This window comes from Glycine soja, chromosome 17, assembly GCF_004193775.1.
Source record: "Glycine soja cultivar W05 chromosome 17, ASM419377v2, whole genome shotgun sequence".
Taxonomy (NCBI): Eukaryota; Viridiplantae; Streptophyta; class Magnoliopsida; order Fabales; family Fabaceae; genus Glycine; species Glycine soja.
The window spans coordinates 9,917,582-9,934,528 of NC_041018.1; the positions used below are offsets into that span (position 1 = coordinate 9,917,582).

General features: G+C 31.0%; 1 protein-coding gene across 1 annotated transcript; it reads right to left on the minus strand.

Annotated features, from left to right (window-relative positions):
- Positions 1-7,438: 7,438 nt before the first annotated feature.
- Positions 7,439-8,478, minus strand: LOC114393053 (ethylene-responsive transcription factor ERF084-like). Its single transcript, XM_028354312.1, has one exon. The coding sequence runs from the start codon at positions 8,462-8,464 to the stop codon at positions 7,709-7,711; it is 756 nt and encodes a 251-aa protein (XP_028210113.1). The 5' UTR covers positions 8,465-8,478; the 3' UTR covers positions 7,439-7,708.
- Between the last annotated feature and the right edge of the window lie 8,469 nt (positions 8,479-16,947).

Genomic DNA, 16,947 nt, shown 5'->3' on the forward strand with positions numbered 1-16,947 from the left:
ACGGGATGATTGTAACAATTCATGATTAACGAAGTCTCACTTCCAAGAGATTACGAGAGATTTAAAGATCGTTAAAATCGGGTTGCAACTTCTGTTGACGAAATAAAAAAAGTTAGATTTCTTTGAGGCCCTTTGTTAATTTTTTATATTATAAAATAACGACACTTAAATTTTAAATTTTCATATTATGCATGCCAGGCTGTATGCCGAGTGATTTCTAGGCTTTTGTTTTACGTATAATTTATTGATTATTAACGAGACAGTGGTGGCTTAGGCCTTGACATATATATAATGATGGCCATGACTTGGCGCATGCTAATCGTGTCTGCTATGTTGGGGCAATAAGTCGAAGCTAGTGATCATTATGAGGATGAAAACAACAAGGATTTATTTTTTAAGAAGAGGGTTTGCGATTGCAGTGGCTGCTACCAAAGAAAATGGCCATTACAAGATGCCAAATTCCATGACAACGGCCTTTTGTCATTTATAAAATGGTGACAATGACGAAAGTTGCAACTTATATGCAGTGGTACCGAAATAAATTTTTTTAATAGATTCATTATGTAAATAAGTTTAATAAACAACTTACTCTATTTATGTCTTTTGTAATAAGTTTAGTGGGAATCAAGATAATGCACAAAAAGGTAAAATGAATGCCATTTGGACCGAAATGCGTTCAGCTAATTTATGCCTATCTTGTCCACCAACCGAAAAAAACAAATATCAGAATGTTCAAATACGTGTTTATTGAAGAGTGATGATTATGATTTATAAGTTTATGCAGCATTATGCCATTTTTATCCTTGTTATTCTAGTGGATCTGTAATTATGATGGAACAAATTGGAGTGTTTTCTCCATAGATAAACCGCCATAACTCAAGAATTTCAACAGTGATGCTATTTGTTACGAAAAAAATGATAAAATAAAATAGTGGTTTGACCAATTAGAACACCAATAATCATATATAGGTGGTTAGAATGAAAAATAAGCAACCAAATCATATTTTAGTTGTTTTATTTGTGTGATTTTGTACAACTAACTTGTTTATAATTTAACATTTTTTTGTCATTTCAATTTATATGTCCCTATAGTATAGAGAAGGTTTTCATTTTATTTCTTTAATTATTTTTTATTTTAATCTTTGTTGTCAAATAATAACATTAAATGATTATATAAGTAACAGTACTAATTTATTAACTTGTCAATGTCATCAAGAAATTTGACATGAGAATCATGTGTTTTTTTTGTGTGAACTGTATTTTCAGATAAAAATTTAAAAATATAATTTATAAAAAAATATGCTTTAATATTCTTACTTGACAATAGGAAATAAAAAAATTAAAGAACTAAAAAAAACTTTAAAAGACTAAATAAAAAAAACCTTGTTGGAACCAAAATCATATTTAATAGACTAAACTTATCATTCATATATATATATATATATATATATATATATATATATATATATATATATATATATTATAATAGTTTATGATTACAGTGTAAATAAGAATACTTTATATTGTTATTACATTACCTATTTTCAATATAAATAGGCATACTATTAAAGATTCAAGGTTATTTGGAGCTAAGCTACCTCTGAAGCAATAAATATCCACAAAAAAGTTGAAATTAATCAGGCACTAATTCATAGTATTTTGTAGGAAGTACGATATCATATGAAGACAATTTATCTTAAAGAGTTAATGAAAGAACATGAATTGAATTTGGAGGAAAAAATAATTTTTGAAAAATTTTTCTTATACATTAATCAATCAAAAAAGATTACAAGAGTTGTTATAAATACAAGCAAAGTTATAATTAGGAAGATAACTAATTAACTAAGAAGGTAAGTTAATAACTAGCTAATAGAATTAGTTATTAACTAAAAGACTAAAAAGAAAATAAAAGAAATACAAATGATAGAGAACATGAGACAAGAGAATGAGGCCTTTATGAATCTTGATTCGGATCAAATGACAATCCACTTCAATGTGCTTTGTTCTTTTATGAAAAGAGGGATTCTTTGCAAGCTGAATTGTAAATTCATTATCAGAAAAAGTGCAAAAAGGAACAGGAATGAAGAGATGAAGATCATCACAAAAATACTTTATCCGTTGTAATTCATAGGAAGAGAAGCAAGAGCTCTATACTTATCTTTAGTAGAGTTCCTGGAAACTTTTGATTGCCTCTTAGCCTTCCAAGAGATCAAATAATTACCAAGAAAAACATAATAGGCAGTGATTGAGTTGCGACTAACTGGACATGTAGCCCAATCAGAATCAGAGAAAGCTTAGATCTTTAGGTCATTATCAACAGGATAGAAAAGACCTAATCCTTGAGCACCCTTCAAATATCTTAAAATTCTTAAGGCGGCCTGTAAGTGAGGAGTTCTTGGCTTAGAAACAAACTAACTAACTTGTTGCACAGCAAAAGCAATGTTTGGTCGAGTATTGGTTAAGTAAAGTCTTCTAATAAGCCTCCTGAAAGAAGTGACATCCTCTAGAAGATCTCCCTCATCAGAGTTCAATCTAATAGAAGCATTGGCAGGAGAATTAGTTGGTTTGCAACCAGTAAGACCAAATTCAGAAAGTATTTCTAAGCAATACTTTCTCTGATTCAAAATCAAGCCAGTTTTAGATCGTGCAACCTCAAAGCCCAAGAAAAACTTTAAATTACCCAAATCTTTGATGTGTAACTGATCATGAAGTTGTTGTTTGACTGCATTTATTTCAACTAGACTATTTCCAGTAAGGACAACATCATCAACATAAACTAATAATGTTGTAAAGGAAGAAGGAGTTTGCTTGACAAACAAGGAATAATCTGAAGTGCTTTGAACATAGCCAAGTTGAAGAAGGGCAGAAGTCAACTTTTGATTCCATAGCCTACTAGCTTGTTTGAGGCCATACAATGATTTCTGCAACTTCCATACAAGACTAGGATCAGAAATGAGCATACTAGGGGGAGGCTTCATGTAAACCTCCTCATGAAGGTCTCCATGTAAAAAGGCATTATCCATATCAAGCTGCCGAAGAAACCAATTATTTGCAACAACAACAAATAAGAGAAATCGTACAGAGGTCAATTTGGCAATTGGGGAAAAAGTTTCAAAGAAATCAACCCCTTCTGTTTGAGTGAAACCCTGAGCTACCAACCTAGCTTTATATCTTTCCAAGGTACCATATGCTTTGTACTTAACTTTGTAAACCCATCTATAACCCATAATAGGTTTGCCTGAAGGAAGTTTAACCAAAGATCAAGTGTTGCTGCCATCATAGCTTCTTTCCAGCAGTCAAGTTTGTTGGCCTCTTTGAAGGAATGAGGCTCAGGATGAGCAGATATAGACATGCAAAAAGAAGTATGATTAGTAGAACATTTAGAATAAGAAAGAACATATTGCAAAGGATAAGGAGTTGTAGAATGAGTAGAAGCAGAATGAGAAGAAATATTGCCATAATGGTAATCAGACAAATAACTAAGAGGTTTCTTGAGTCTAGTAGAAAATCTTACAAGACCTACAGTGATTAGAAGTCTATCATTCTGAGAAACAGATTCAATAGAAGAAATGGACAAAGGGTTTATTACATGATTTTGATAAGATAAATGTTGATGAAAATCTTAAGTTTGAGTAGAAATATCAACATCAACAAGGGAATCAAAATTAGACAAATCAGTAGAAACACCATTGAAAGTTCCATGATCAGTGTTGTCAACGGCAAAAGGAAAAACTTTCTCATAGAAAATCACATTTCTTGGAACAAGAAAGGAATGAGAATGAAGATTAAAGAGAAGATAACCTTTTGTACCAACCTTGTAACCAATGAAAATGCACTTGGAAGCCCTTTTATCAAACTTAGTTCTACCTGAATCCAAAGTGTGAGCAAAAGCCAAGCAACCAAAAGTTCTGAGGTTTGAGAAATCAGGTTTAAAACCAAAAACAAATTCAAAAGGAGTTTTATTATGAAGTAAAAAAGAGGATGGTAACCGGTTGATAATATAGACAACATGTCTAATAGCATAAGACCAAAAATGAATAGGGGGTTTAGATTGAAATAACAAAGCATGACCAACATTTAAAAGATGTTGTATTTTCTCTCAGCAATACCATTATGCTGAGGAGTCTTAGGGAAAGAGGTCTCATGAAAGATGTCATGTGAGTTGAGAAAATCTGTTAAAAAAATTCCCTACCATTATCTAATCTTAATTTCTTCAATTTAACTGAAAACTGATTTTAAATGAAAAGTATAAAATTTGGAAGAACAGTTTTAACCTCGGCTTTAGTCTTTAATAAGTAGATCCAAGTGAATCTACTGAAGTCATCAACAACAGTTAAAAAATATTTGACCTTCAAAAAAAGGAATAGAATAGAGACCCCAAATATCAACATGAATTAAGTCAAAAAACTTTGAACTAACAGTAGTACTAAGTGAAAAGGGCAACTTCTTTTGTTTAGCATAATGGCAAGTATCACAAGGCTTAATAGAATCTAATGAAATTTCATTGTATTGAGAACATAGCTGTTGCAAAACTTTATTTGAGGTATGGCCTAGCCTAGAATGCCATAACATGGAACTATCAGTAGCATTTATAATAGAATTTGTAGTAGAATTTTTGTCCAAAACAATACAAGAATCTGTAAAAAAAAAAAAAGACTTCAAATCACTAGAATCCTGCAGATGAAAAAGACCATGGTGTTGCTTAGCTACTCCAATCATCTTGAAGTTGGAGGTATGCACAATGAGACAAAAGGATTTACGAAAAAGAACTAAGCAATCAATGGTATGAAGAAGTTTAGAAATGGAAACTAAGTGAACAGAAAAATTGGAAATATACAGAACATTCTTCAAAAGCAAATCACTTAAGTGAATATCACCAGCATAGAAAGCAGTAACAAAACTATTGTTAGGAAGTCTAACATGAATAGGTTTGATTTTCTTAAGAAAAGAAAAGGAAAATTTATTAGGACATATGTGATCTATGACACCACTATCAAGAATCCAAAGAGAAGGGTCAATACTTGATTGATTAACCACAAAATGCTGAATGTGATTAATAGAAGTAGAAGAACCCTTGGTCTGTTGAAGAAGAGCTATGATGACATTGTATTGGTCTTTGGACAAATGAAACTGATCTCGAGTTGAATTATCCTCCAAAGCAACAGTTTGTGAAGTTATATCAGAATTTACTTCAGCCAAGCTAGCAGAAGACTTGAAGTTCGAAGAGCCTCCTTTACCACGATTCCTATATCCAACAGGAAACCCATGATTGAAAAAACATGTTTCAACAATATGGTTAGTTTTTCCACAATGAGTACAAAGCTTATTGCCTTTAGGTCCTTTACCAGAATTACTAGGAACCTTGTGATTATTGGAAAAACTTTTATTGGAGGAGGTGACATTGGTATTGTCATTGACTGAGGAAAAAGCAACAATATTCTTAGGTGATTGTGAAGTAAAATCACCAACAAACTCTCTTTCATGCTGAAGCACAAGAGAAAAAGTTTTAACCAAGGAAGGCATAGGTTCCATAAGCATGACTTGAGATCTGACAGGTGCATACACATCATTGAGGCCACGCAAAAATGGATCACACAGTCATCTTCACATTCTTTCTTAAGTTTAGAAATGAGCCCACAAGAACAAGGACTAGAACATGTACACAACAAAAAACATCTATACAATTCTAGTTCTTTCCACAAAATCTTTAGACGAGTATATTACTCAGAAATGCTTGAGTTAACTTGCTTACAATTTTGGATTTGATCTTGAAGATCAACAATGTGAAACTTATCTGAATGCGAAGATTGATCTTTGAGATCTTTCCAGATTTCAAAAGCTGAATCCATCCACATCACCAATTGCTTGATAGCAGGACTCATGGAACGAGTGAGCCATGACATCACCATGCGATTGCAACGCCGCCAAGCTTTATGCATTGGATCTGTCGGTGAAGGACAAGGAAGTGTGCCAAAAATAAAATGCTCTTTGTTCTTGTATTCAAGCACCACAACCATATCACATTCCCATTGACGAAAATTGCTTTCTGTTAGTGGTGGCGAAATAAGAACAACCACAGGATTTTCTCCAGGATGAAGAAAATATGGATTGGCAGGATTGACAAGGTGATCAGAAGTTGAATGCTAATTGTTAACAGCCATGATCAATCAAGAAAAACAAGAAGAATCGAAAACGAAACCAAATTTCAGATGAACAAACGTGGAAGGATGATGAACGAAGAAGGCTCATGTGTAGGGATGATACCATGAAAGAACATGAACTGAATTTGGAGGAAAAAATAGTTTTTGAAAAATTCTCCTTATACATTAATCAATCAAAAAAGATTACAAGAGTTGCTATAAATACAAGCAAAACTATGATTAGGAAGATAACTAACTAACTAAGAAGGTAAGCCAATAACTAACTAATAGAATTAGTTATTAATTAAAAGTCTAAAAAGAAAATAAAAGAAATACAAATGATAGAGAAATCATCTAATCCTAATAGTTAAATCTTACAACCAGCCCTATGATCTATACTAGATTGCCATCAATGGGTGGTTAGTTTAGGTCGTTTATATATGTCTTATTCTCCTTAATGCTCTTGGGTTCACGCCTTATATACAAAAAATAATTCCGTTGAAAGAGTTAGTTTCACCATATTATAGTGTACAATATTATTGAATGGAATAGGATTGTCTTCCATAAGAAAAGAATGCCATCAACTGCAAACTTACTGCACACGTTTATACCCTGGTTTGGTGGTTAGCTTGTGTCTTTTATGGTCTATATGTCCATGGGTCTAGAGTTTAATGTGACTGGTGGAGAGTGGCACATGGTTTGCAAGAAAACAACTATTGTAATTGGCAAAAGTCTTTTGCTTATGTAATGATTGGATGTTGTATATGATAGTTAAAAGTTTGTTCTTGTACTTATGCAATTGTAAATCTTATTTGTAGTAATTAGAATCGTATATAGTTATGATGAAAGAATGTGGTGGGATACAAAGGTTTCAAAACATGATATGATTAGCTGAAATCAAGATTTTAAATATCACCCTCTCTGATGCATTGCAGTTTTGTTGTGTTTGTTGATATGGCCATAGATCGCAGACAAATACAATCAATGGTCCCAAAATTGTGGTTTTATTGTGATCACAGACAATTTAAAAATCTTGATTTAAAAATTAGAATGCATGAAACCTTTGATTTATTGGTCTTACAGCCGGTTTAAAATTTTTATATATTACTCTAATAAATATATTGTGTATCTCATTCCCTCATTTTTGTCTTTTAGGAATGAGCACACTGACTTGGCCCAATGTAACCATCATCCCCATTAGCCGGTATTAGCTATAATTCAGATTTAAAAGACGAGTTCCATATATATGCAATGGAAGAAAAGATAATTAACAACACTACATCTATTCCAAATGTAAATTAAATATGAAATATGACAAATCTTATGATAGATACAGGGCAATATTACATCAAGAAATGAAAGTAAAAATGTTTAGCTCGCCCATATAAGTAATAAAAAGATCACATGGGAGTAGATTATCATCATCAGGTGACAACATGCATGTAACAGATATCATATATGTTATATGTAGTGAAGATAACTTAGAGTTTGATATCTGTTTGTGAAGCAAAATAGGGTTGGACGGAAGACATAATTAACAAGCAATAATTGCAATAAGACATACTAGCTTAGGAGGTTTCATCATGAGAAGCACTGAAAGAAGGAGCTACAACAACAGAAGAATAAACCTTAGAACTTCCAAATGAAATTCCACAACAACCAGAACCTTGTTCAGGAATGGAACAAACTATAGTTTCCTCAACAAGGGTGTCAAATTCGTCTCTCACCATGATCTGGTTTTTCCAAGGCATGACTGTGGAATAAAGTGCATGGTTATTCTTCATGACTGCATGCTTAAGAAGTTGATAAGCCCTTGGATTCTTACCCAAAATGCTGCAATCTTCTTCATGAGTAGTGTTCATGATTCCAGGGTTGTTTGGAAAGTTTGTTTTGGCATTTCTCCCTCTAAGAAGCCTTGCAGCACAGTCATAAGCCAAGGCAGCTTCTTCTGCTTTGTCAAAAGTTCCTAACCAAAGTCTTAGTTTCTGAGAGGAGTCCTTGATCTCAGCAATCCATCTTCCTGAAGGTCTTTGTCTCACCCCAAGAAACTTTTTCTCACTCTTGTTTGCTACTTTTGGAACCTTATTCACGACTCTCTTCTCATAGGACTTGTCTAATATTTCAATAGACATCAAGGGAATATTATTCTTGTTTTGGTTTTGAGATTGGTGCGAAAATTTTGAGGTGTCTATGTTTTCCATGAGAGTAGGAAGAAAAAAAAAAGGGTTGGGTTGAATTTTAGCATAGATATGAGAAGAGGGTGAGCACTGATGAGTAATAAAGCCCTTGATGTAACAATGAGGTCGATGATGAGGTAATGGCATGCTATTTGTCGGATTTGAGTTTGTTTCATTCTCCAAAGGTTATTATACAGAAATAATTAAGGGCAAATAAAAGAGAAGAATTGTGGAATCTTATCAGAAAGAAATATTTTTTTAAAAGGCATCTGATTCAGATTGGAAACATGAAATAGTGAGAGACGTTGATAAACACTACTATAACTACTCTTTTAAATTGTAATGGACACATCTAAAATGTGGCATGGTTTATAAAGCATAAATGAATAGTATATTAATTTATCAGGGGGAATTAGGCTTATTTAAGCCTTTTGATGAAGATGAACATTAGAATAAACAAAGTTGTTAATGTTCAACACAGTTCAGGACGGAGGAATATCCTAATAAAATCTTTTTAGGCTGGTACAAGCTAAATTTCAGTGGTATATCTTTATAGACTTACACATTTAAGTCAATATTTTTGGGAGAAAAATATGACTTTGTAAAGTTTAAAAATGTACCTAAAGCCTATATGACCTATTTTATCTTATTCTTTTATGGGTTAGGAAATACGCGATGAGGTCTGAGAAATGACTCTAGAGTCAATCTTGTGAAATTTGTCATGCTTGCTTAAAAATACTTAGACGTCAAATCTAATGCACCACAACTGTAAGTGGGTGTACACCAGAAGGTTCTCAATGATAAACCTTATAGTTATTTATAATGTTAATTTTTTAACCGACAAATGTTAATGGTCAGTCGTGTTAGTTTGTGTTAACTGAAGGATTTGAATCCATGATTTCTTTTTCTTTTCTTTTTCTTTTATCACTGAATCAACCTTGTATTTCTTATTAATAATGTTGAGTTAACAAGTTGACTTTATAATTATTCTTAACTATGAGTCTGAGTCCTCCAAAAGAGGCTTCAGAACAACTAACATGCCAATTTAGCAAGAACATGTTGAATGATTTTGATAACTCAACAAATTAATTTCCCTTACGGACGTATTGTACTTCCATATATATTCCCAAGTTGTTTTACGTAATAGTTGGACCATTTTAATAATTCTCCATTATAGTTGAATTGCAAAGCTATAGGAATACGGATGTAATCATGTAATAGTTTCTTTAGCAAGAATAAACAGAAGTCATAAAAGAAACTATTACATTACATGATTACATTAATAGCTTTGTAATCCAACTACAACGTTTCATCGATCCATGCCTCTCCCCTGATAAAAGTAACGTTATTTTCTTGTCCCCAAAGGAAAACCAAAAAATAAGAAGAGCAGTCTTTTCTTTGTACTCCTCCCACCTACTCCGGGCAACTAAACACAAATACCACATAATTAAGGAAAAATCTCAAGGTTTTTTTAGAGTTGATTTAAAATTTTATTGAACAATATTTTAAGTTCAATCCAATGACATAAAAACTTTCATTGAAAGACATATTACACTTATGTATTTGTGAATTTAGAGAAACTGTAAGTTAATTTCACACCATTATGATCTAGACTAATCTCTATATGACATGCTATTAATTATTTCTTGTAACTTGAAAATCCTTTCATATTACATAGAGATTGATCGAGGACATAAATAGATGGTGGTTCAAAAAACCTAATATTTTCTTGTGTGTTAATGCTCTTTGTTTTATGGAATTCAATACGAGGGTAGTTAACAATTTTACATGCATACTAAAAGCAGGGCATGATGGTACTTCGACACCTGTTACTAGAAAGCAATTTCTTATGGTTCAAGTTGCTGAAGAAAAATCCAAGGTAATGAGCTGATATAAGCAACTTTTGTTCCGATTAATATATTTGAAAACCAACTCTTAGGTTAACAAGTACCCTCGAGGCAAAACTCCAACTGCCTAAAAACAAACTTCACACCTCAAAAGCCCGAAAACAAACAGAACCCACGTGTTTCTTTTAATTTCATACTCAAATTAAAAACTAGTATGGAACATTTGTCACATAATGGATGTCTTTGTTGTCATTTGTTAGTTCCTCCAAGTATGCTTTTATTCTCAATTATAAAAATAGCCTCTCAATTCTGGTGCACACTGCAAATTATCAGATGAGTCAGTGGGTAGTTTTCTTGTTGGATTATCTAAAGTTCTGTTTATATTCATTTAAAACCCTTTGCCAATTGCCAATCCTGTTTTATAGGTAAAAGTTAATAGTAAAATTTTGTTTAGACTCTGTTGAATGACCAACGATTGAAATTACTGACACATTCCTTGTATAGTATGAGGTATATCACTATATCTTGTCGAGTATATTACATAAAACAACGCTAATGACCGAATCTGATAGTACAGACACGAGAAAGGATGCAATTGTGACAGAAATCATATGGGTTGATGCCAAGCTTTCAATTATACTTGCTGTTGTAAGCAAAGGTACTTTGTTTTGCTTCCCTTAAGGCTATGATATTACACAATCCACATAAGTTAATACCAAAACCTCAATTTTCCTTCATCTAAACTCTGTTCATATGTACAGTATTGAATAAGCTACTTATTACGACAAGAAGAATAATTCAAATAAAAAGTACATAAACCTGTGTACTAGTGACTGGAGTCCCAGCTCATGGATCCATTTAAGAAGCCTAGAATGTTGGAATTAAATTCAATGTGTGGCCACTTTTGCAATTATTAAAATGTATAGTCATTATTTGTATAAGCTTGAATAAAGTGATTTATTTTAGAATTAAAGTTTTAAAGCTTAAGGGTATAATTATTATGGAAATTAATGTGTAAAGACTAAATTGGTATTTTTTTAATTTAACGAAGGGCTTAATATAAATTTATAAATTAGGTTTATAAACAAAGAGTGATGATTCCTATATTAGAAGTCACAAAGATCTCTCTTCTCGCTCAACATTTACAAACTTAGAAAGATTAACCTTCTTAATTATGCAACCATTCATTTATAATGAATTCAGTTCTAATTAATCCACATACCTCTAGAAGTCTTTTATTTAACAATGTGAAATTTAATGAAACTGAAATAAAGCAAATCTCAAGAGCTTGTTGTGCTACAAGATTCTTAGATTCAGATGATTAATTTGTGTTATGACTGTACACTGAGATGAAAACCCTTGATAAAACATCGTTAAACAATGTGTTGTCGTGTAAAAATCTTTAAACTCTTATCAACATTTATATAATTAGGTTGAAGATGCATCATGATTCATGCCCTATATCCATATATGCGTCATGAGTGAGAGAACAACCAGCACAAAACGACGTTGCATAGAACTAAGGAAATTGAGTATTGACCATAAATTAACCTATAACTCTAATCTCCTAGCTGGCTAGCTTTTCCTAGTTGTCAACAAGAGTAGTCGTGGACCACTATACTCTACATTAATTGCCATGTTCTTCTTCCATTCAAGATTAATACAGTACTTTATTTGGTTTAAAACCAAGTCAGGCACTGGAAAAAAAAAATTAAGCAATTTAGAAGAAAGAGAAGAAAAGAGAAAATAATTTATTTTTTTCCTTCTATATTAGGAATTTTAAAAGAAAAAAAAGTGATCTATAATTTTCAAATCATACTAATTAAGTTATCTTAAAATCCATTTTAACTCTCATATTTTAATATTTAGAAGAAAAAAAGTATATTATTTAGATTTTAGTTTTAATATGTTACTGATATATTTTTTTATGTAAATTTTATAATAATTATTGCATAAATTAATAATTTTTAATTATATAATCTTTCGCTATTAAATTATAACTAGTATTTTAACTTATGTATTGTATAAGATAAATACTTATTTGTATGCAATTATATATAATGCATAATAAACAAACATTTTAAATTTATAAATTATATTATTATTGAAATTCATAATAAATAATTTATAATGTGGAATAAGATTATTTTTAAGTTGAAATAGATAGGTAATTAATTAAGAAAATATATTAGTTTTAGTCGTTAGCTAGAGTTTTTTTTACTAATTACGAGATAATATGAAAAAAATGCATATTCTAAAGAGAGAGAAGGTTGAAAATTAGAGTGACGATGAGAGAGTAGGAACTGCACTTTTCATGCTTAAAAAAAAAGGAATTGCACTTTTTAAATTAAGTATTCTAATTTATAGTACAGAATAATTGTAAAAATATTATTTCTTTCTATCTAAAATAACTGTAGCATTTAAAAAAAATGTCCCAAGATAAATGTTATATTATTTTTTCAATGTAATATTAACTAATTGGTGAACTGACGTTGCCTGAAAATAAAAAGTATTGTTTGTTGTTTTATTTTATATTTCTTCCTAATTTGTTTGTAACATGAAATGTAAAGCATCGGTAATAATATTCTTAATAAGTTTCACTTTAATTTTTGGCAAATATTAATGAGTGTTCTTAAAATATTAGTTAAGAAATTAAAAAAGAGAAAGTTTTTTTTAGTGAGATATGAAAAATTATGTTGTAGACAATATCATAAGGATACTGGTTAACAAACCCTTATATCACTCTTTCATCTATTTAATATGTTAGTATTGTAAAATTCTATTCTCCTTTATGTATCTATTTATCAGCTTTTATTATTCGTGTAAAATAATATAAGATGATACTTATTTTGAAACAAGTGATTTAAAAAGTAATTATTACCTCCATTTCTATTTAAAAGACACAATTACCTAATTGACAGTGATTTAAAAAAATGGTTAATTTAGTTATTAACAATAAATATATCTTAAATTTATATATATATATATATATATATATATATATATTATAAAAATATCATTATCCTTAATATTTCTTTTTCTCTTCTAAATGCATGACAATATAATTTTGACGACTAGACCAACTTTATATCTCATTGTTACTTCTTTTACGGAAAGAAACTAAATTTCATTCATAATCAAATCATCAATACAAATAGGAATATGATCAAAAGTAATGGAAATACAAAGATGGGTCACTCTTGCAAAAGCATGAGCAGCACCATTAGCTTGTCTCATTATAAAACCTACTTTAAAGGTTGCATTAGAAAGAAGAAGTTGTTTACACTCATCAATATAAAAACTCCCGACTCATTTCTCAATTGTTTACATACCCTATCCACATCCATCTCAAAGAGAACATTGTTGTTTTCGGATTGCATCATGAATTGGATATATCATATCTCCATTTGTTTGCTCTCAACTGGCATTGTTAGCTTTAGAGTGATATGAAGTATGAACTAAAGAAAAGAAAAGTGTAATTAAGTCTATAGATAGATGAAACAAAAGTATATCTGACATCATGAAATACCATAACTTAAGGGCCGACCCAAGGATAAGACGACTTAAGTCCTTGCTTTAAATCCATCAAAAAATAATTTTGTTTACTATTAATATATGTATAACACTCCGTCCTGTTATGCGTGCGATCCTAAGAGAGACATACCAATGTGTTAGGCCGACTCTGAGAGAGATACTATTTATAAAATATAGAGTAAATTACACAAACATTTTCTCAAATTTGGACATATTGCATATGCATTCCTTCTCTTAAAATGCATTTCTTTTGTACTCCCTGACCGAATCCATTAATTAACGTTATTAGTGTATTTGTGAAAGATCGAAATTATCCTTCATAGTTCTGAAACCCCTCATTTTTTTGTTCCCTCACATGTTCTGAAACCCCCCGAAATGTGTTTTTCTAGGGTTTGAGTTCTCTCTCAAGTTCGATGGTCACCATCTTCGTCTGCTAAGATTTCGACGGCCACCTTATGCGTCTGATTGGATTAAAAGTATATTTCTCCATTGATTTCTCCTTGGTGGTGTTCGACTATGTTGGCTTTGATGATTGTATTTGGCCGATGGTTTGAGTTGGTCGGTATTGGTTTGGTTGTGGTTTAACCTGAACTATGCAAAATTGAAAGTTTGAATTTGTTAATGTGCGTGTTTCATGCTTGTATTTAAACCCTAGAGTTTAGTTTTCTAATTTGGTTAATGCGATTTGAGTGGGTTTTACTGTTGTTGGGGACCACTGTTTTTGTTTGAGACAACTCTTGTTGTATGTTACCGTTATTGTTGTTCGGGGACCACTGTTATTTTTGGATTTACTATTGTTCAAGGTGAAACTTGTTGTTGGGAACATTGTTGGGTTTATTATCTTTGTTTTGATTACTTGTCTCTATAGTGGTCTATTATGGACTTATTGTTTGACTATTTTATTATTTGGTTGTCGGCATACAAGAAATAGAATGGAAGACAATCCATATTTAGGTCTAGATCCAGGGAATATAGATTTTTTTGGTCCATTTTGTAGAATTGAGAAGGCAAACATTTCTCATAAAAAATGTGGATCCTGATAAGTAAGGCTTTTATGATGCGATTGATGTGCTAATGGTAATTATTGTCGTCTGGCCAATGATTCTAATGTTATGTCAATGTATGCCAAGAATCCAAATAGTAGTTATATTCATTTGTATGCGACTAGAAATAAAGATGAGTTTTGACATGCATCACCTGTTATTGAACTTGCACCTATTGTTATTGAACCTGTAAATTTTGTGTGTTTTTGTGCTTTTTGTAAATTTACACTTTTTATTAAAACTTTATATGACCTATGTGTTACTAATAATAACTTTTTTTTTATTTGTTTTATAAGGCAACAAATTCTAAAGCCACAACAAATACTAGAACTAAACCTCCAAATTCTAATGCTCCTCTAACACAACAATTTGGAGATACCTTTCAAGTATTCTTAAACCAGTTTTAGTGTTCCTCTAACCAAGCTGTAAATTATTTGTAAATTAATCCAATTTTTAATTTCACTAATAGGAATCACAAAAAAAAAAATGCAGGGGGTAGCTCAGTCTTCCAACCAAGAAGGCAATACTAACACAACTGAAGGTTCAAAGAAGAGAAAAAGACAAAAACCAAGAGTCAAAAGCCTTAATAGTAATTAGAATATGATTTGATATATTGTAATGTTTGTTTATGGGGAGACTCTTTTTAAGTATATGCTTGTCTTTTGCCAAACAACTTCATGTGTAGGGGTTGTTTTATGAAAAACAAGCTTATTGTTACTAGATACTAAACATGACTTTGTTTTTAATTTTTTGGGACAACTTTATTTTGAAGATACACAATAATAGGCAAATTGAGAGTGTGAATATTATTATGTTATGAATGAAATTGAGACAAATAGAATACTTTCTTATGAATTGACTATCTTTATCCAATAGTCCAATTTTATGATTAGTTATGAATTGATTCTTAGTATTTTGAATATAACATGAAGAATAAGAATGAAGAATGATTTGTGTACCTATTGAATCCTTAATTTTGAGAGTGAGGATGAAGAATGAAGAATGGGAGAAATGGAAATATAAAACTGCATTCACATGAAAATAATTCATTTTAAACATTACTAGGTCACACTAACTAACATCATTAATAGAAACTCACTTAGTAACAACCTAAAATAAACAATACAACATCAATTCATTTTAAACAATCACCTAAAAATACTTACTTAAAGATACTAACTATAACTAAAATAACAATAACAATTACAATTAACATAGTGAATGTTGCAAGATTTCCTTTCAACCATTCACAATTTCCTTCTAAAAGTAACAACTTTGTCTCCATTCATGCAAATTCTCATATCATGCATTCCATATTCATCTTTACTTCTTCCATATCTATCTTCATGCATTCCATCTCCATCTTTAACTTATCATAATAATCTTCAAAAAAAATTTTCAAGCCAATCAAACCTATTACAACCTATGGCCTTACACATATAAAATAAGTGATTCAAATTGGCTATGGTTCTGTTACATTTTATTTCCATTAGTGATCCACACACATAGTACATTTTTTTAGTGTTTCACAAATATCGTGCCCCCATTAGCATTGTCAAAAGATGCAACCCTTGAATGGGATATTTTTTCAAACACCCTACAAGCAACAAACAAAAACCTTAAAACAAAAACACAATGATATAACATTCTGAATTTGGAAATCAATGAACAACAACAACAACAGCCAACAACCCACACTAGAAACCTTTAACCCAAAAAACACACCAAATAGGTATAGAAAGGAAACAAAAAAATGCACCTAATTGTGAGACAAACTGTGATTTGCGTCAAACTATGAAACCTTAAATACAAAAACAAATGAAACCTATAACCCACCGTCAATAACTTATGAATGCATGAAGAAATCGAACAAGGGTATGAAGAAATCAATTTGACCAACAAGAATCAAACAAAAACCAACAAAGGCATGAAGAACCCTTAAAATATATTATTTAAATTGTTAGTAGGGAAAAGACATGAGTATTTTTGTCATAAAATTTTTCTTAAAGGACCATGTGACTAACACGTGACTATTATGTGTAAACAAAATTAACACTGTTATTGGAGAAGGAATACTAGTGTAACTGGAATTCCAAAATAATGGGTGTTTGTGTAGGGATCAAATATGAAGAAAATACGCGTGTAATATCTTCAAACTTGGAAGGATATTTGTATATTTTGCTCTAAAATATAAATAAATAGAACA